The following is a 13,128-nucleotide window of genomic DNA, read 5'->3' as shown; positions in this document are numbered from 1 at the left end:
TTTGCCCCAGGTGAGATTATAAATGTTCTCATTTAAACAATAAATTCAATTAAATTTGTTGTTAGTCACCTTGAGTCCCTATACTGGGAGACAGGTGGGATATAAGCGTGTGTGTGTTGAGCCTTCAAGTCCTTTCTGACTTATGGCGACCCTCAGGCAAGCCTATCATAGGGGTTTCTTGGCAAGTTTCATCAGAGCGGGCTTGCCATTGCTATCCTCCGAAGCTGAGAGAGTGTGACTTGCAAGGTCAACCTGTGGGTTTTCATGGCTGAGCAGAAATTTGGTCTCCAGAATCATAGTCCATCACTCAAATTACTACATCATGCTGGGTATAAGAAAATGAAATAACAATATAAATTTTAAAAATAAAGAAATTGTTCTTCACTCCTGATCCAGATGGTTTAGCTGTACTATTTTTGAGGAAGGAGGGAAATCTTTGGCCAAAGAATTTCTTTCTTACTGAGTCAGGAGCCACCTAAAGTCTGTGAAGAATTCAGGGCTCTGTATGGTAGGTTTGAGATTTCAGTCCTCCAACATGGTTACATATGGAAAAAATTCAGTGTTATCTGCAGTTGGGGGCAGTTAGCCTTGCATGGGGCAAAGATTGCCTAGATCTCAATTAGCTATATTAATGCTATAGGTAAGTACCTAGATAGCCCTTATTCCACCCCTGGGTTTCAGTGATTTCTTTACTAGCCCTGGTGAGGTCTGCAAATAATGCCTTTGGTGGACAGCGTGGCAGTAATTGCTATGGAAACCTAGTCATTGGCTGGACTTGTATCTAAAGGGGGATATCTCATCCATTGCCCTCTCTCAGCTAAGTTGTCTGTGTGAAAAGGAGATGATAGTTTATAGTCATGGAGCTCAGTTTTGAAGCTCCAAAAAACAAACAGCATTTTGGAATACTGGCTGGTCCTCTGGAAATCTAATGTGAAAGCAGTGGATTTTAGCATTTAATCCTTGTTACTGCTAGCAGGGATTCAGATTGTACTAGATAGTACACTCCCTCTGAAAATACAGATTCACAACCTGGGTGTGTTCCTGGATTCAGCCTAGAGCCTGGATGCCCAGGTTTGAGCAGTGGCTAAGACTGCATTTGCACAAGTAACACTTGTGTGCCAGCTGTGCCCGTTCCTTAAGATGTCAGATCTGGCTATAGTGACACATGCCTTAGTTATATCCTACTTGGGTTACTGTAATGTGTTCTATGTGCATCTGCCTCTGAACAGTTTTTGGAAATTTCAACTGGTCCAAAGAGCTGCAGCCAGATTGCTAACTGGGGCTCATGACAGGGAACACACAACTCCCTTGTTGCACCAGCTCCACTGGCTGCCACAATTTCTACGCACAATTCAAAGTGTTGGTTTTGACCTACAAAGCCCTACTGCTCAGTTAGCAATAGCAATAGCAAATACATTTCTGTATCGCTTATCAGTGAACTAACATTACCTAATCAGTTTACAGTATATAAGCCAATTGCTTCCAACAAGCTGGGTACTCATTTTACCGACCTGTGAAAAGATGGAGGCCTGAGTGGACCCTGGCATATTTGTCCATAGCTAGTCTCTGCCTGCATATTTGTATAGATCAGGGTAGGGAAAGTGTGGCTTGTGGACTTTTTGTGGAACCCAACTACAATTTCAAAGCACCAGACTCCTCTTTCATGTTTTTTTAAACTTAGTAAAATTGTCCAAAGATGTTTTAATTTAATTTTACTAAAATTTTATTTAATTCACATGCTGTCTTTCTTCCGACATGGGACCCATGGCTGCTTACGAAGGCTGAAAATAAGATTAACCAAAATGTGCTAATAAAAAAGGTGAAATCATTTAAACAAACGTCACATTAAAAATACCATTAAATTTAAAGAGAACAAAATTATTTTTAAAAAATTAATAATAAAGTTTTTAAAAAACCACAGGAGTGACATACTGGGGATGAGAGTCAAACCTTGTGAGCGTCCTCTGAGTTCTCTGTGCCAGGAAAGTAATTTTTGCTAGTCCTGGTACCTCTGGACTGCGAACTTCATAGATGGTGACTGTGCCTTCAGAACTGTTGCTAAAGGCACAGCTATCATGGCACCATTCCAACCAGAAGTCCTAGTTGTTGACATATGAACTCTGGCTTATTTAAACCATGTCTTGCTGTTATGTCTGATTGTAGAATACCTTTGTGTCTTTAGCTGCCCACCTCTGAAATGCTGCTGACAAAAGGGCCAGGAGAAAAACAGACCATTAATGGGGGGACCAAACAGTACTTAGGCTTTCTGCAGGACCATTCCTTGCTACAGCAACAAATGTTGATTAACACAAACCATGGCTTAGTATCACAACCCAGCATAATGGGGAGTGGATGGGAGACAGGGGATATCATCCTTCCTTCAAGAACAGCATATACACTATACTGTAATATACAAGGGACACCATGAAGAATATCTGTAAGTTCTCTGGTATGTGAAGCAGCCTGGTATGAAACCAGGTAAGCAGATAGGAAAATAGCTGTTTCCCATCTAAACTGCATTTGTTTGTTAGAGCAATGATTATTCCAGTAATAATTAGACCAGTAATTAGAATGAGAATCATTACATAGTTTAGATGAAGAATGAGACCAAGAATTTAGAGATGTTGATTTCTAAATAAACAGACCCACCAGGACTGTGGTCCCAGTGTGTTGCAGTGGTCAGGATGTTTGATTGGGGCTTGGGAGATCCAGGTTCAAATCGTCACTAAGCTATTAAATCCATTTAGTGGCCATCGGTTAGCCACCATCCCTCACCCTGACTGACTTTGCAGGGTTATTGGAAATATAAAGTGGGGAAACTAAGAAGTGTGTATGTCACCTTGAGCTCAGTCAAGAAAAGGTTGGTAACGAATGAATGAGTGAATGAATGATTTCATAATGACATGTAGTACTGTATGCCCAAACCATAATCTCTGGCTGCAAACAACATGCAAGCATGGCCACCTGATGCAAAAAGAATAATAAAAGGCATCCTTATGTATTATCACAACATCACCTTCTATAACCAGCCTACTCTTTACATCCAACACTGGATGTGAACTGGAGAACCTCTTGCTTCGTTGTCACTTTGGGTGTAATTTTTTGCTAATTTTGTTCTCAGTGGAAGCAATGAGTAATTTTAGCAATTTTCTCCCTGCTTCTAGAAAGTTTTTGAAAACAGCACAGTGGGAAACAATACCACACATGAATTCTGTGAAGAATAAATCCCAAACTGCGAAGATTCTAATCAGTCCAGAGTATTCTCCTCATTAGTGCTTCCCAACACTTTTTGGAACATTTTCTGAATATTTCTGACTGTTATTTCCATCAGTTGTCACTATGCTTTTAGCTCAATATTTATACAGGAAAGGAAATTTGGAAGAGTAGCTGTGCCCAAATATTTTTGTCATTCACCCACAGAAAGAAACGTACTGTAGATTTTCATACCAAATGAGACCATATCCTCCAACATTTCACAGATAAAAACTGGGAAATACAGATCAAACAACATCAGAGTGTGGTCAAGATGGCAAGAGTTATTGATGAGGAAAAATGCACAAGCAAGGACAGGTTGCAGCAGTCTGCTTTTGCCTGAGCTTATTGGGGAGGACAATATTTCTCCCCCTTCCCTCTATTATTATTATTATTATTATTATTATTATTATTATTATTATTATTATTATTTACTTATATAGTGCTGTAGTTTATTGGGTGCAAATGACTTTTTCACTTTGAATTCACTTTGCAAGAAATTAATTAATTTGAGGACAAAGGGTGAAAGAGGAGGGGGAAGAAACTGAGACACCTTAAAAGCAGCTGAAAAAGTGGGACAAAATAGAATTAATCAGGACTCTTCCTGACAAATCAGGACAGTTGGAGAGCATATGACAGCTATTGGCATCTCTTAGTTAATAAAATATTTCTCAGTTATTTGTTTCTCTCCACTTAGTAGCTCAGCTTTCCTTGTAACACAGATGGTAAGTATGTGCATGGGGGCGGGGGGGGGGGGGTTCAGTGTTGTGCTGGCAAGGCCAATGTAGGGGATTTTGCTGCCTAAGGGAAGAACAAGGTGATACCCACTCCTCTTCCACATACAAAAGACAAACGAATTGACAACTATATCTTTCTTAAACACTAAAGATAGGGGAGCATTTTCCACCACCTCTAAAGGCTAGCTTAGGTGTTCAAGGAAAGCTACCTGAAACCAACATCTTGCTGCTGTCTTCCAGAATCTATTGCCAGAGGCAACCAGTTCTCTATGTCTAATGGTAGGGCCAGCCCTGCATGGAGATATCTGTAATGCATATGAAGATCGTACTGGCCAACGGTTATATATAGATTTAAATGGCCGAAAGGCCAATTGATATTAACATAAACTGACAATTTCCCACCACTATTCATTATCTTTCTACATGATGCAGAGTAAACTGAACCAGAAAGTGGGCTCCATATATACATTATGCCAGCTGAGTAAAATCAGCTTCTTCCTTATGTCATGGGAATCTAATCTGACAACAACAACAACAACAACAAAAACATACATTCTGCCATCAGTTGCTTTGTAGGGTAATCCTTCTTCAACATTTTTCAAAACAGAAGTGCACTATTCAACATTTCATCCAGAAACATATATATGGAAGGACAAGAGAGTTTGGGGGATTTATTTTGCTATTTGGTGGTGGACATCATCTAGTTCGTACATTTATCTGACATACAGGGCACAGTCATGCTAATGTTAAGCATCTTTAAGATAAGCAGATTTCAGTGAAAGAGCTATTCACATGATCCTATGCCTCCTCGCTAAAATGAATGTCATTTAAAAAGTTTAGTTTTGGCTGGGCTCTGACCATTTTAAGCTGAGATCCTGTTGAGAACTGGTGTAATGCTACATTAATTCTGACATAACTCCATGTAATTGCGGGAAAAAAATTTAAAATAGCTAAATGAGGAGGGAAGAGCTGTGCACACTCTATTGGAAAATTTGCATAAGGAGGTTTCTGAGACCTCTATGTGTAAGTTGGTTGTAAAGCCTCATGACTATTCTGATAATATCTATCTGATCATAACAGGTCATGGGATATGCATTTGTTTTATTAAAAATAAAGACATGAGAGCATGAAATATTTTATCAGCAGTTCTGGAGTATAACTAGAAACATCTAGCTATAAGAGCATTATCCCATAGTATTGCATTTAAAGTTTTCTTTTAAAAAGAAAATTGCCAGAGCACAAATATGGGAGATATGCTTATTGCATGGACAGATTTTAGACAACTTTGAATCACAGCTGAATACAGAGTTAATGTGTGGATTTACAAACCTAGGAAAATTCATGGAAGGAAAGTTTTAGCATCCTCCCCTCCTTCCCCCAGACATCTACAGATCCCCCAAAAAGTCTCTGGAGGATTTGGGGAAGGGGTTCCTTCCAGCAGGTGTGAAATGGGAACATGAGGTTATTTTCTTGGACCAGAGGTGAAATTATCAGATATATGCATGCACATAAATACCATATGAATACAAAGATGGGCCTGGTTATACAATTGTTTTCAGGGACAATTTTCTTCATCTAGCATTTCATTAACAGTGGGAAACAGAAGGAAGCCATCTTGTCAGTGTATGTAGGATTCCCCCCCCCCCCCCATAATTATAACTTTCCATTGTCTTCTTAAATTATTTGATTTTATAATAATTAATTAATTTTGCCTAAAATTTGGTTATGATGATAGCCTAATTGAGAATTCAGCTGACAAAGTCTAACAGTTTTTCAGTGTTTCATAGCTCTCTTCCTAGATTAATGACTATGTATTAAGGGCCCAGAAAGTTTTCCTTTTAACAGAAATACATCTTTAAAAAGCTTATTCCTAGAAAACCACTTATCATGAGGAACATCTGCTCCACATTTCTTATTAAATTTTGTGAAAAGATTCAAGCCTATTGATTTATAGATCACACCACACCACAGTCAAGGTGTTTTACAACAGACATACTGGTGAGTAACCCTTTCTCAAGAAAGATGGCTGAGAAGCTTTAAGATCTCTCTCTTTTCCTTAAAAAGAGAAGGAAGACAAATCATAGTAACCAAAGTATGATATGTTCAGAACTAGTCCAGAACATTTTGCTCCCTAAGTCTGCTGCCCTTTAGTCAAGGTGCCTAACCATAGGACCCAAGAGAGTTTTGGTAACCAAGTCAGAAAATCTAGTGAACCTATTTATGGGATGAGTGAGCTCACTGCTTTGCCTGTGGAGCCATCAGCTGTCTGCATGTGCATCTTACAATGGCATCCCAACACATGTGCACTATCACAAGGAACCAGCTGGGATGGGGAGAAGGGAAAATCAGAAGACCCCACAAGTGGCACGGAAAAATGTGGTGCACTGGGGTGGCAGGTCCACTAGTGAAGAGCTGTTTGACAGTGGAACACACTCTCCTTCTTTGGAGGTTTTAAACTAAGGCTGGATTGTGTCTTCCTGACAGGGAGTTTGACTGGATGGCTCTTGTGGTCTCTTCCATCGCTATGATTCTATGAGTCTTACAAAGACTGTCATGTATCTCATGTGGTGAACTCTCCTTATTGGAAAACAGAATAGGATTCTCAACTCATGGCAACCCTATGGATGAGACATCTCCAGGCCCCCCTGTCCTTTACTGCTCTGCCTAGCTCCTGCAAACTCATATTCGTGCTCTGTTTAATACAGTCCGTTGATCTAGAATGTGGTCTTCCTCTCTTTCTACTTCCCTCCACCTTCCTAACATTATTGTCTTTTCCAACGATCCATGCCTTTTCATGATGTGTCCAAAGTATGACAGTCTAAGTCTTGTTATCTTGGCTTCTGGGGATATTTCTGGCTTGATCTGCTCCAGGACACATTTCTTTGTCCTTTTGGCTGTCCATGGGATCCTCAGCACTCTTCTTCAGCACCACATTTCCTCCCATTTTCATTATTTTCCTCCCATTTTCTTTCTTGACTGTTTAGCTCTCATATACATGGTAAGAGGGAATACAGTGGCTTGTATGATGCTTTTGTGCTTTGCATTTTAGGATCTTTTCTAGTTCTTTCATAGCTGCCCTCCCCATTCTTAACCTTCTTCTGATTTCCTGGCTGCACTCCCTGTTCCGATTAATGTTTCATCCCAGATATGAGACCTCTTTTACTATTTCTATTTCTTCATTGTCTAGTTTGAATGAGTGTAAGTTCTCAGTGGCCATTATTTTTGTTTTCTTTATGTTCAACAGTAAACCTGCCTTTGCACTTTCGTCTTTCATCTTCCTTAGTAGTTGTTCCAGGTCTGTGAGGTTCTCTGCTAGTATTGTGGTGTCATCAGCATATCTCAGATGGTTGATGTTTCCTCCTCCTGTTTTCGCCCCTGCCTCTTCCATGTCCAAGCCTCCTTTCCTTACAATATGTTCTGCATATAAGTTGAATAGATAGAGTGATAGGATGCAGCCTTGTCTGACTCCTTTGTCAATTGGGAACCATTCTGTTTCTCCATGTTCTGTCCTGACAGTAGCCTCTTGTCCTGAGTACAGATTCCTCACTAAGACTATCAGATGTGTTGGCATTCCAATGTCTTTAAGGGTGTTCCATAGCCCATAGGATTGATTACCCATATAATTTGTTTTTGCTTTATAATATTATTATTGTTAACTGCTCTCAAGTCAACCTCGACTCATAGCAATCCTGTGGATGAGACATGTCCAAACTCCCTTGTTCGCAACTGCTTTTAGAAGAGCCATCCTGCTGGAGGAACTCAGAGCTGCATCTAGTCCTGCTTCCCACAAAGGCTAGTCATTTATTACCAAGAAGAACAGTACCATCCAAGACTAGACTGTAGTATCAGCGGCACCAGAGATGTTTTTGGACTCTAGTTCCTACTCACTGTGGCCATTAGTGAGGGATCATGGGAGCTGTTGTTTACCAGCATCTGGAGGGACACAGATTCTGCAGCCCTACACAAGAGAAAGGTATTGAACCCCGACAAACATAGAGATTTGTAAAAAAAAAAAAAAAACTTATTTTTTAACTGGGGGATAAATCTATTCTCTACAGGTTTGTCTAACTATATGCCAACCAATAAGTAGATATTTATACCCCAAATGTAGGAAAAGCAAAAAGAATTATCACAGGTGAAAACAGCCCTAACTAGTGATGTGTCTAAAGGATGCCAGATGTTTCAAAATTTTATGTACAACCAACACTGAATAATCCAGGTGATGAAACAAAATGCACTCTGTGCACTAACCAACTTGTTGAGTTCACTATCGAAACCAGAAAATTGGAGTACTGGAAGATTTTAAAAGCCAAATGCACCTGCTAAAAGTAATGATTACTGAAACTCATCAGTTCAGAATGCAAAAGTAACATCTTCTGAGACTAAGGCTGCATCTGCACTGCTGAAATAATCCAGTTTGATTCTTTAACTGCCATGGCTCCATGCAATGGAATTCTGGGATTGGTAGTTTGCTGGGGCACCAGAGCTCTCTGACAGAGAAGGCTAAATATCTGACCAAACTACAACTCCCAGGATTCCATAGCATTGAGCCATGGCTGTTAAAGCAGTGTCAAACTGCATCTGTTCTGCAGTGTGGATGCAGCTTCACTGAGAGAAAGATGTTGATAGCATAAGCTTCCATAGACTTAAGTATATTTCATGCATCTGATGAAGGTGTCTCAAAGGTGTTACAAGATCCCTTTGCATACTGATCCAGACTAACACGGTTATGCCTTTGAATTTTATCATTGGTTCAGCAAACATCAAAACTTGTTGTTCTTGACCTGGTTTGTCAAGAAACTCCCATCCACACTCTGAAAAATGACTGAGTGGAGAAAATGTGTGTTTGACAGCAGGACATCTCTAGGAAACTTCATGGGTGGTGAAACAGATAATGACAGCCAATCACATTTAAGAAAATGGAAACTTTAAGAAGAAAAGGCATGATAAAGGTATGGTGCAGAAAGTATTCCTTTTCCTAATACTCTCATTCCTGATGAGTGTTAATACAGGGGGGGGGGGGGGGAATCACAGTATGCTTAAGATATGATGAAAAATCCAGCAGATGGGTGGATGGACAGGGAAGGAAGTGTTACTAGGAAACCAACTCTCCCTTTCACCTCTAAGTCAGTGAGTTTTGACTTTCCATTGTAAGCAGCTTCCAAAGAGAGAACCTTGCAAAGCGGAAAAGGAGAAAGGAGGGGAAAAAATCCAGCAACACCTTTGAGACTGATTTATTTTGGTGTGAGCTTTTACACGTGCTAAAATAAACCCGTTCCTCTCAAAGGCACTGCTAGATTCTCCCTCCCTCACCCCTTTCATCCCCCTTTTTGACTTCTTATTGCAGGAAGTGCAGAGTTCTGCTCTACAGAAAAGAAAATATTTCATGTTTCTGGCATAAAACGTATGCAGAAAGCAATCAAACACACAGAGTAGTTCAGAGCAGCTATGTATCACACATGTTCTTAGACATCATGGTCTCCAGCAGCAATTTCAGCATCAAGGTTGGAGTTATGGGGTCGAGGTGGAGGTGAAAAGAAGGCATTCTCCTCCCACAGTAAGAATTCTGTCCCTAAACGAAATTTTCCTTCAGTCCACACATTCCTAGCACTGCAGAGACTGAGGAGATTATCAGACGGAGACAGGAGTGAATCCCATCCTTATCCCATTCGTGACAGTGATTGTGCAAAAGACATTCACACATTCGCACTGATCCTGTCATTGAAATGTCAGTGAAGTTCTTCCATTAATACAAAATGAAGGGCAAGGAGGGGACAATTCCACTTCAATGATGGGACAATGACAGGATAAGCTCAGCGTCATGTGAAAGCCTTTCGCGTGACCGCAGCCAATCACAGTTTAATGATGGGATAAGTGTGACGTCGTATGAAAATCTTTTTGCGATTGCACTATAAGATTACCCCTATCTGATAATCTCCTGAGACATTTGCTGTGTTCACACTGCCTTGGTAACTTTATCTGCCCCTTTTCTTTGGGTTCTAAACTCTATTTTCAAATGCTCAAAGTAATATGTTACTGCAATGCTAGAAATCTGGGAAGTGACAGGATATTTCATGGGGATCGGGATGGAAGTGGTCTTGTTTTGCCTCTTTCTACACCCCTCGATCAGCCTCAGAATAAGTGTCCTCCTGCAGTGCAGGACAGCAGTTCTGAAGTCAGTGGGGAGTGATTCTGATCAACTTTCAAAACTATGCAAGACTTATCTCTGCAAAGAGGTGTAGCACCTGGCTCCTTTAAAGTTTCACCTAAAAGCCAGCATTGATTTCCTCCATCCGTGTCCCATGTTTTTTGGTTCTTCTCCAACTAAAGGTTGAGTCTCCCTTATCCAGAATTCCAAAATACTCCAAAATCCAAAATTATTATTCGCATGGACGGCTGAGGTAGTGACACCTTCGCTTTCGGATGGTTCGGTGTGCACCAACTTGGTTTCACGCACAAAACTATTAAAAATGTTGTGTATACATTTGTTGTTTTTGATGTTGTGTGCCTTCAAGTTGTTTCCGATTTACGGATTCCCTGAAGCAAATCCATCACAGGATTTTCTTGGCAGACTTGTTCAGAGCAAGTTCACTATTGCCTTCCCCTGAGGCTGAGAGAGTGTGACTTGCCCAAGGTCATCCAGAGGGTTTCATGGCCGAGCAGGAATCGAACCCTGGTCTCCAGAGTCATAGTCTAACACTTAAACCATTATACAATTACCTTCAGGCTATGTGTATAAGGTGTAAATGAAGCATAAAGGGATGTCATCTTTACAGTGGGGTCCCGTCTCCAAGATGTCCCATGATGCATATGCAAATATCCCAACATCTGAAAAACTCTGAAATCCCAAACACTTTTGGTCCCAAGCACTTTGGATAAGAGAAACTCAACCCAAAGCAGAATTTTCTGCATTGGAAAAACTAACAAGGGCTACAAGAGCTAAAAGATGAGGATGAAGGAGCAACAGAAAGGGAGGGAGAGGGAGAACAACTCCCTGGCACACAACTGCATCCGCACTGCAGAAACAACCCACTTTCACACACACTGTGGATGCTGCCTTTTTGGAGGCTTTCCTCCAGATTCACAGTGATTCCCAAACTTTGGATCTCCAGATGTATACATTCTCTATTTATACATTGAAATGCTTTTGTAGTGTCTTTAAATTGTATTGTTTTACCTTGCTCTTCCCTGCCTTGAGTCCCTGGAATGGAAGAAAGGTGGGATGCAAGTGAATAAAAGGAGGAGGAGGAGGAGGTGAAGTTACTTTTGGGGACAACTATGTGCTGAGAGATAGTGTGGTGTAGTGGTTTGAGAACTGGGCTATGACTCTGGAGTTCAGGGTTCGAATCCTGGCTGGGCCAGGTCAGCCCACAGGATGACCTTGGGCAAGTCATGCTCTCTCAGCCTCCTTTGAAGGAATGCAAAGATATAGCCATGTTAGTTGCAGAATCAGTATGTATAGAGATCTTGCAGCACCTTTGAGACGAACTGAAAGAAGGAAGTTGGCAGCATGAGCTTTCATGGAGGAAGGTCTACTTCCTCAGAGGTGTAGGGATGTGAGGAAGTAGACTTTAGTCTGGGAGAGTTCATGCTGCCAGCTTCTTTCTTTCCTTCGTTCTTTGTAAATGCATCTGAGGAAGTAGACTGGAGTCTAGGAAAGCTCCTGCTGCCAACTTCTGTTCCGAAGAAGTCTCAAAGGCGCTGCAACATGGAGTTGCGACTTCTTTCTTTCAAAGGGAGCCTCAGTCTGGAGAGAGATCCCTCCCTTCCAAATGCATCTGAGGAAGGAGGCTGAAGCCCAGGGAAGCTCCTGCCGCCCCCTCTTCTTCTTCCTCGGAGGGAGCCTGGAAGGTCAAGGGAAGGCGGCTCTCCTCTGAAGGAACTGCCAAGGACTGGAAGGCGGCCCCAGCCTGGTCCCGGGCGGCCAGGGGATGCTGGGCCTTGCAGTGGTCCCTTGCTTACCGATGGTGGAGACGACGGTGGCCACGAAGTAGAAGGCGCCGGGGAAGTCCCAGCGGGGCCGGAGCGGGAGGACGCGGGCGCCGGCCAGGTAGGCGGCCTCGTAGTCGGCCAGGAAGGCGCGGAGCTGCTCGGGGGGGAGGCCGTGGCCCCGGGAGAAGTCCTCCATCCTCCGCCGCCAGCGCTGCTGGGCCTCCCGCTCGCTGGGCCGCTCCAGGGCCGAGAAGACGGCCGCCCCCCCGAGAAGGTAGAGCAGGATCAGCCCCGCCAGCAGCAGGAAGCGCGCGTTGTCCTCGTTGAAGGCCCTCCGGCTGGAGGACGGCGCCAGGGAGGACGACGGAGCCATGGAGGACGCCATGGAGGACGGCAGGCAGCAGCAGCAGCAGCAGCAGCAGCAGCAGAGCAGGAGGCCCCGGGGGGCCCCCATGGCTCTCCCTCTCCCTCTCCCTCCGGGAGCCCCGAGTCCTCCTCTTAGCCAGGAGCCCCGCTCCAAAGGCAGGCCATGGCTTTGGGGAGTCTGTGGGCGGAAGGGCAGGGAAGGGAGGGCAGCCCCCGCTGAGGAGACGGAAGGGAGGAGGGAAGGGCTCCAGGAGGGAGCTGGCCCCTGGAAAGTCAGGGGCTCCTCCTGGCCAGCTCTGCTTGGAAAGTCTCCTCAGTCCTGGGGATCCGCTGGAGAGAGGCAGCAGCTGGGGATGGAGGACAGGTCCTCCTGGGAGAAGGAGGAGGAGGAGGAGACCAGGCTGACTGAGCAGGGAGGGCGTCTGGGCAGAAGGAGGAGGAGGGAGGAGGGCTCTGGTCCCAGCCAGCCAAGCCCGGGGCTTCTGCTCTCCGTCCCGCCGGCTGCTCCCAGCCTTGCTCTCAAGTGCTTCTTCCTGGAGAGAGAGAGGGAGGAGGAGGGAGGGCAGGTCCTGGGGAAGGCAAGCGGCCAGCCTCTCCGGCGAAGGGAAGCCCCTGCTCCCAGCCAGGCTCCGAAGGGGGGGGGGGCTTCCAGGGAAGAAAGAACAAGGAAAGCTGGGCGCCCTCTTTAGAAAGGCGCCTCCAGTCAGTTTTCGGACTTCCTCCCGGACAGAAGGAGCCGGGATGGAGGACAGGGGCTCCCGGGGAAAGCGCTCACCTCAACCCCGGCTTCTGCCTCAGGCCCCGGAGGGGGGAGGGCCTTTGGGCTGGTTGGGGGAGCCTC

The 13,128-nt window shown here is 43.8% G+C and overlaps 1 protein-coding gene across 1 annotated transcript in view; it reads right to left on the bottom strand.

The window, feature by feature from the left end:
* The window catches only part of LOC149315036 (potassium channel subfamily K member 13-like), a 67,833-nt gene extending 55,503 nt beyond the window's left edge, over window positions 1-12,330 (bottom strand). Inside the window, exon 1 of the mRNA XM_089523581.1 lies at window positions 11,952-12,330. Within this exon, the coding sequence (XP_089379707.1) occupies window positions 11,952-12,306 (355 nt within the window). The 5' untranslated portion in view covers window positions 12,307-12,330. The remainder of the gene's footprint in view (window positions 1-11,951) is intronic.
* Between the last annotated feature and the right edge of the window lie 798 nt (window positions 12,331-13,128).

The sequence above is a fragment of the Sceloporus occidentalis genome, unplaced genomic scaffold (assembly GCF_023333645.1).
Source record: "Sceloporus occidentalis isolate IW3139 unplaced genomic scaffold, rSceOcc1.0.p SCAF_4, whole genome shotgun sequence".
Classification (NCBI taxonomy): domain Eukaryota; kingdom Metazoa; phylum Chordata; class Lepidosauria; order Squamata; family Phrynosomatidae; genus Sceloporus; species Sceloporus occidentalis.
This window is presented reverse-complemented; position numbering and strand designations above follow the sequence as displayed.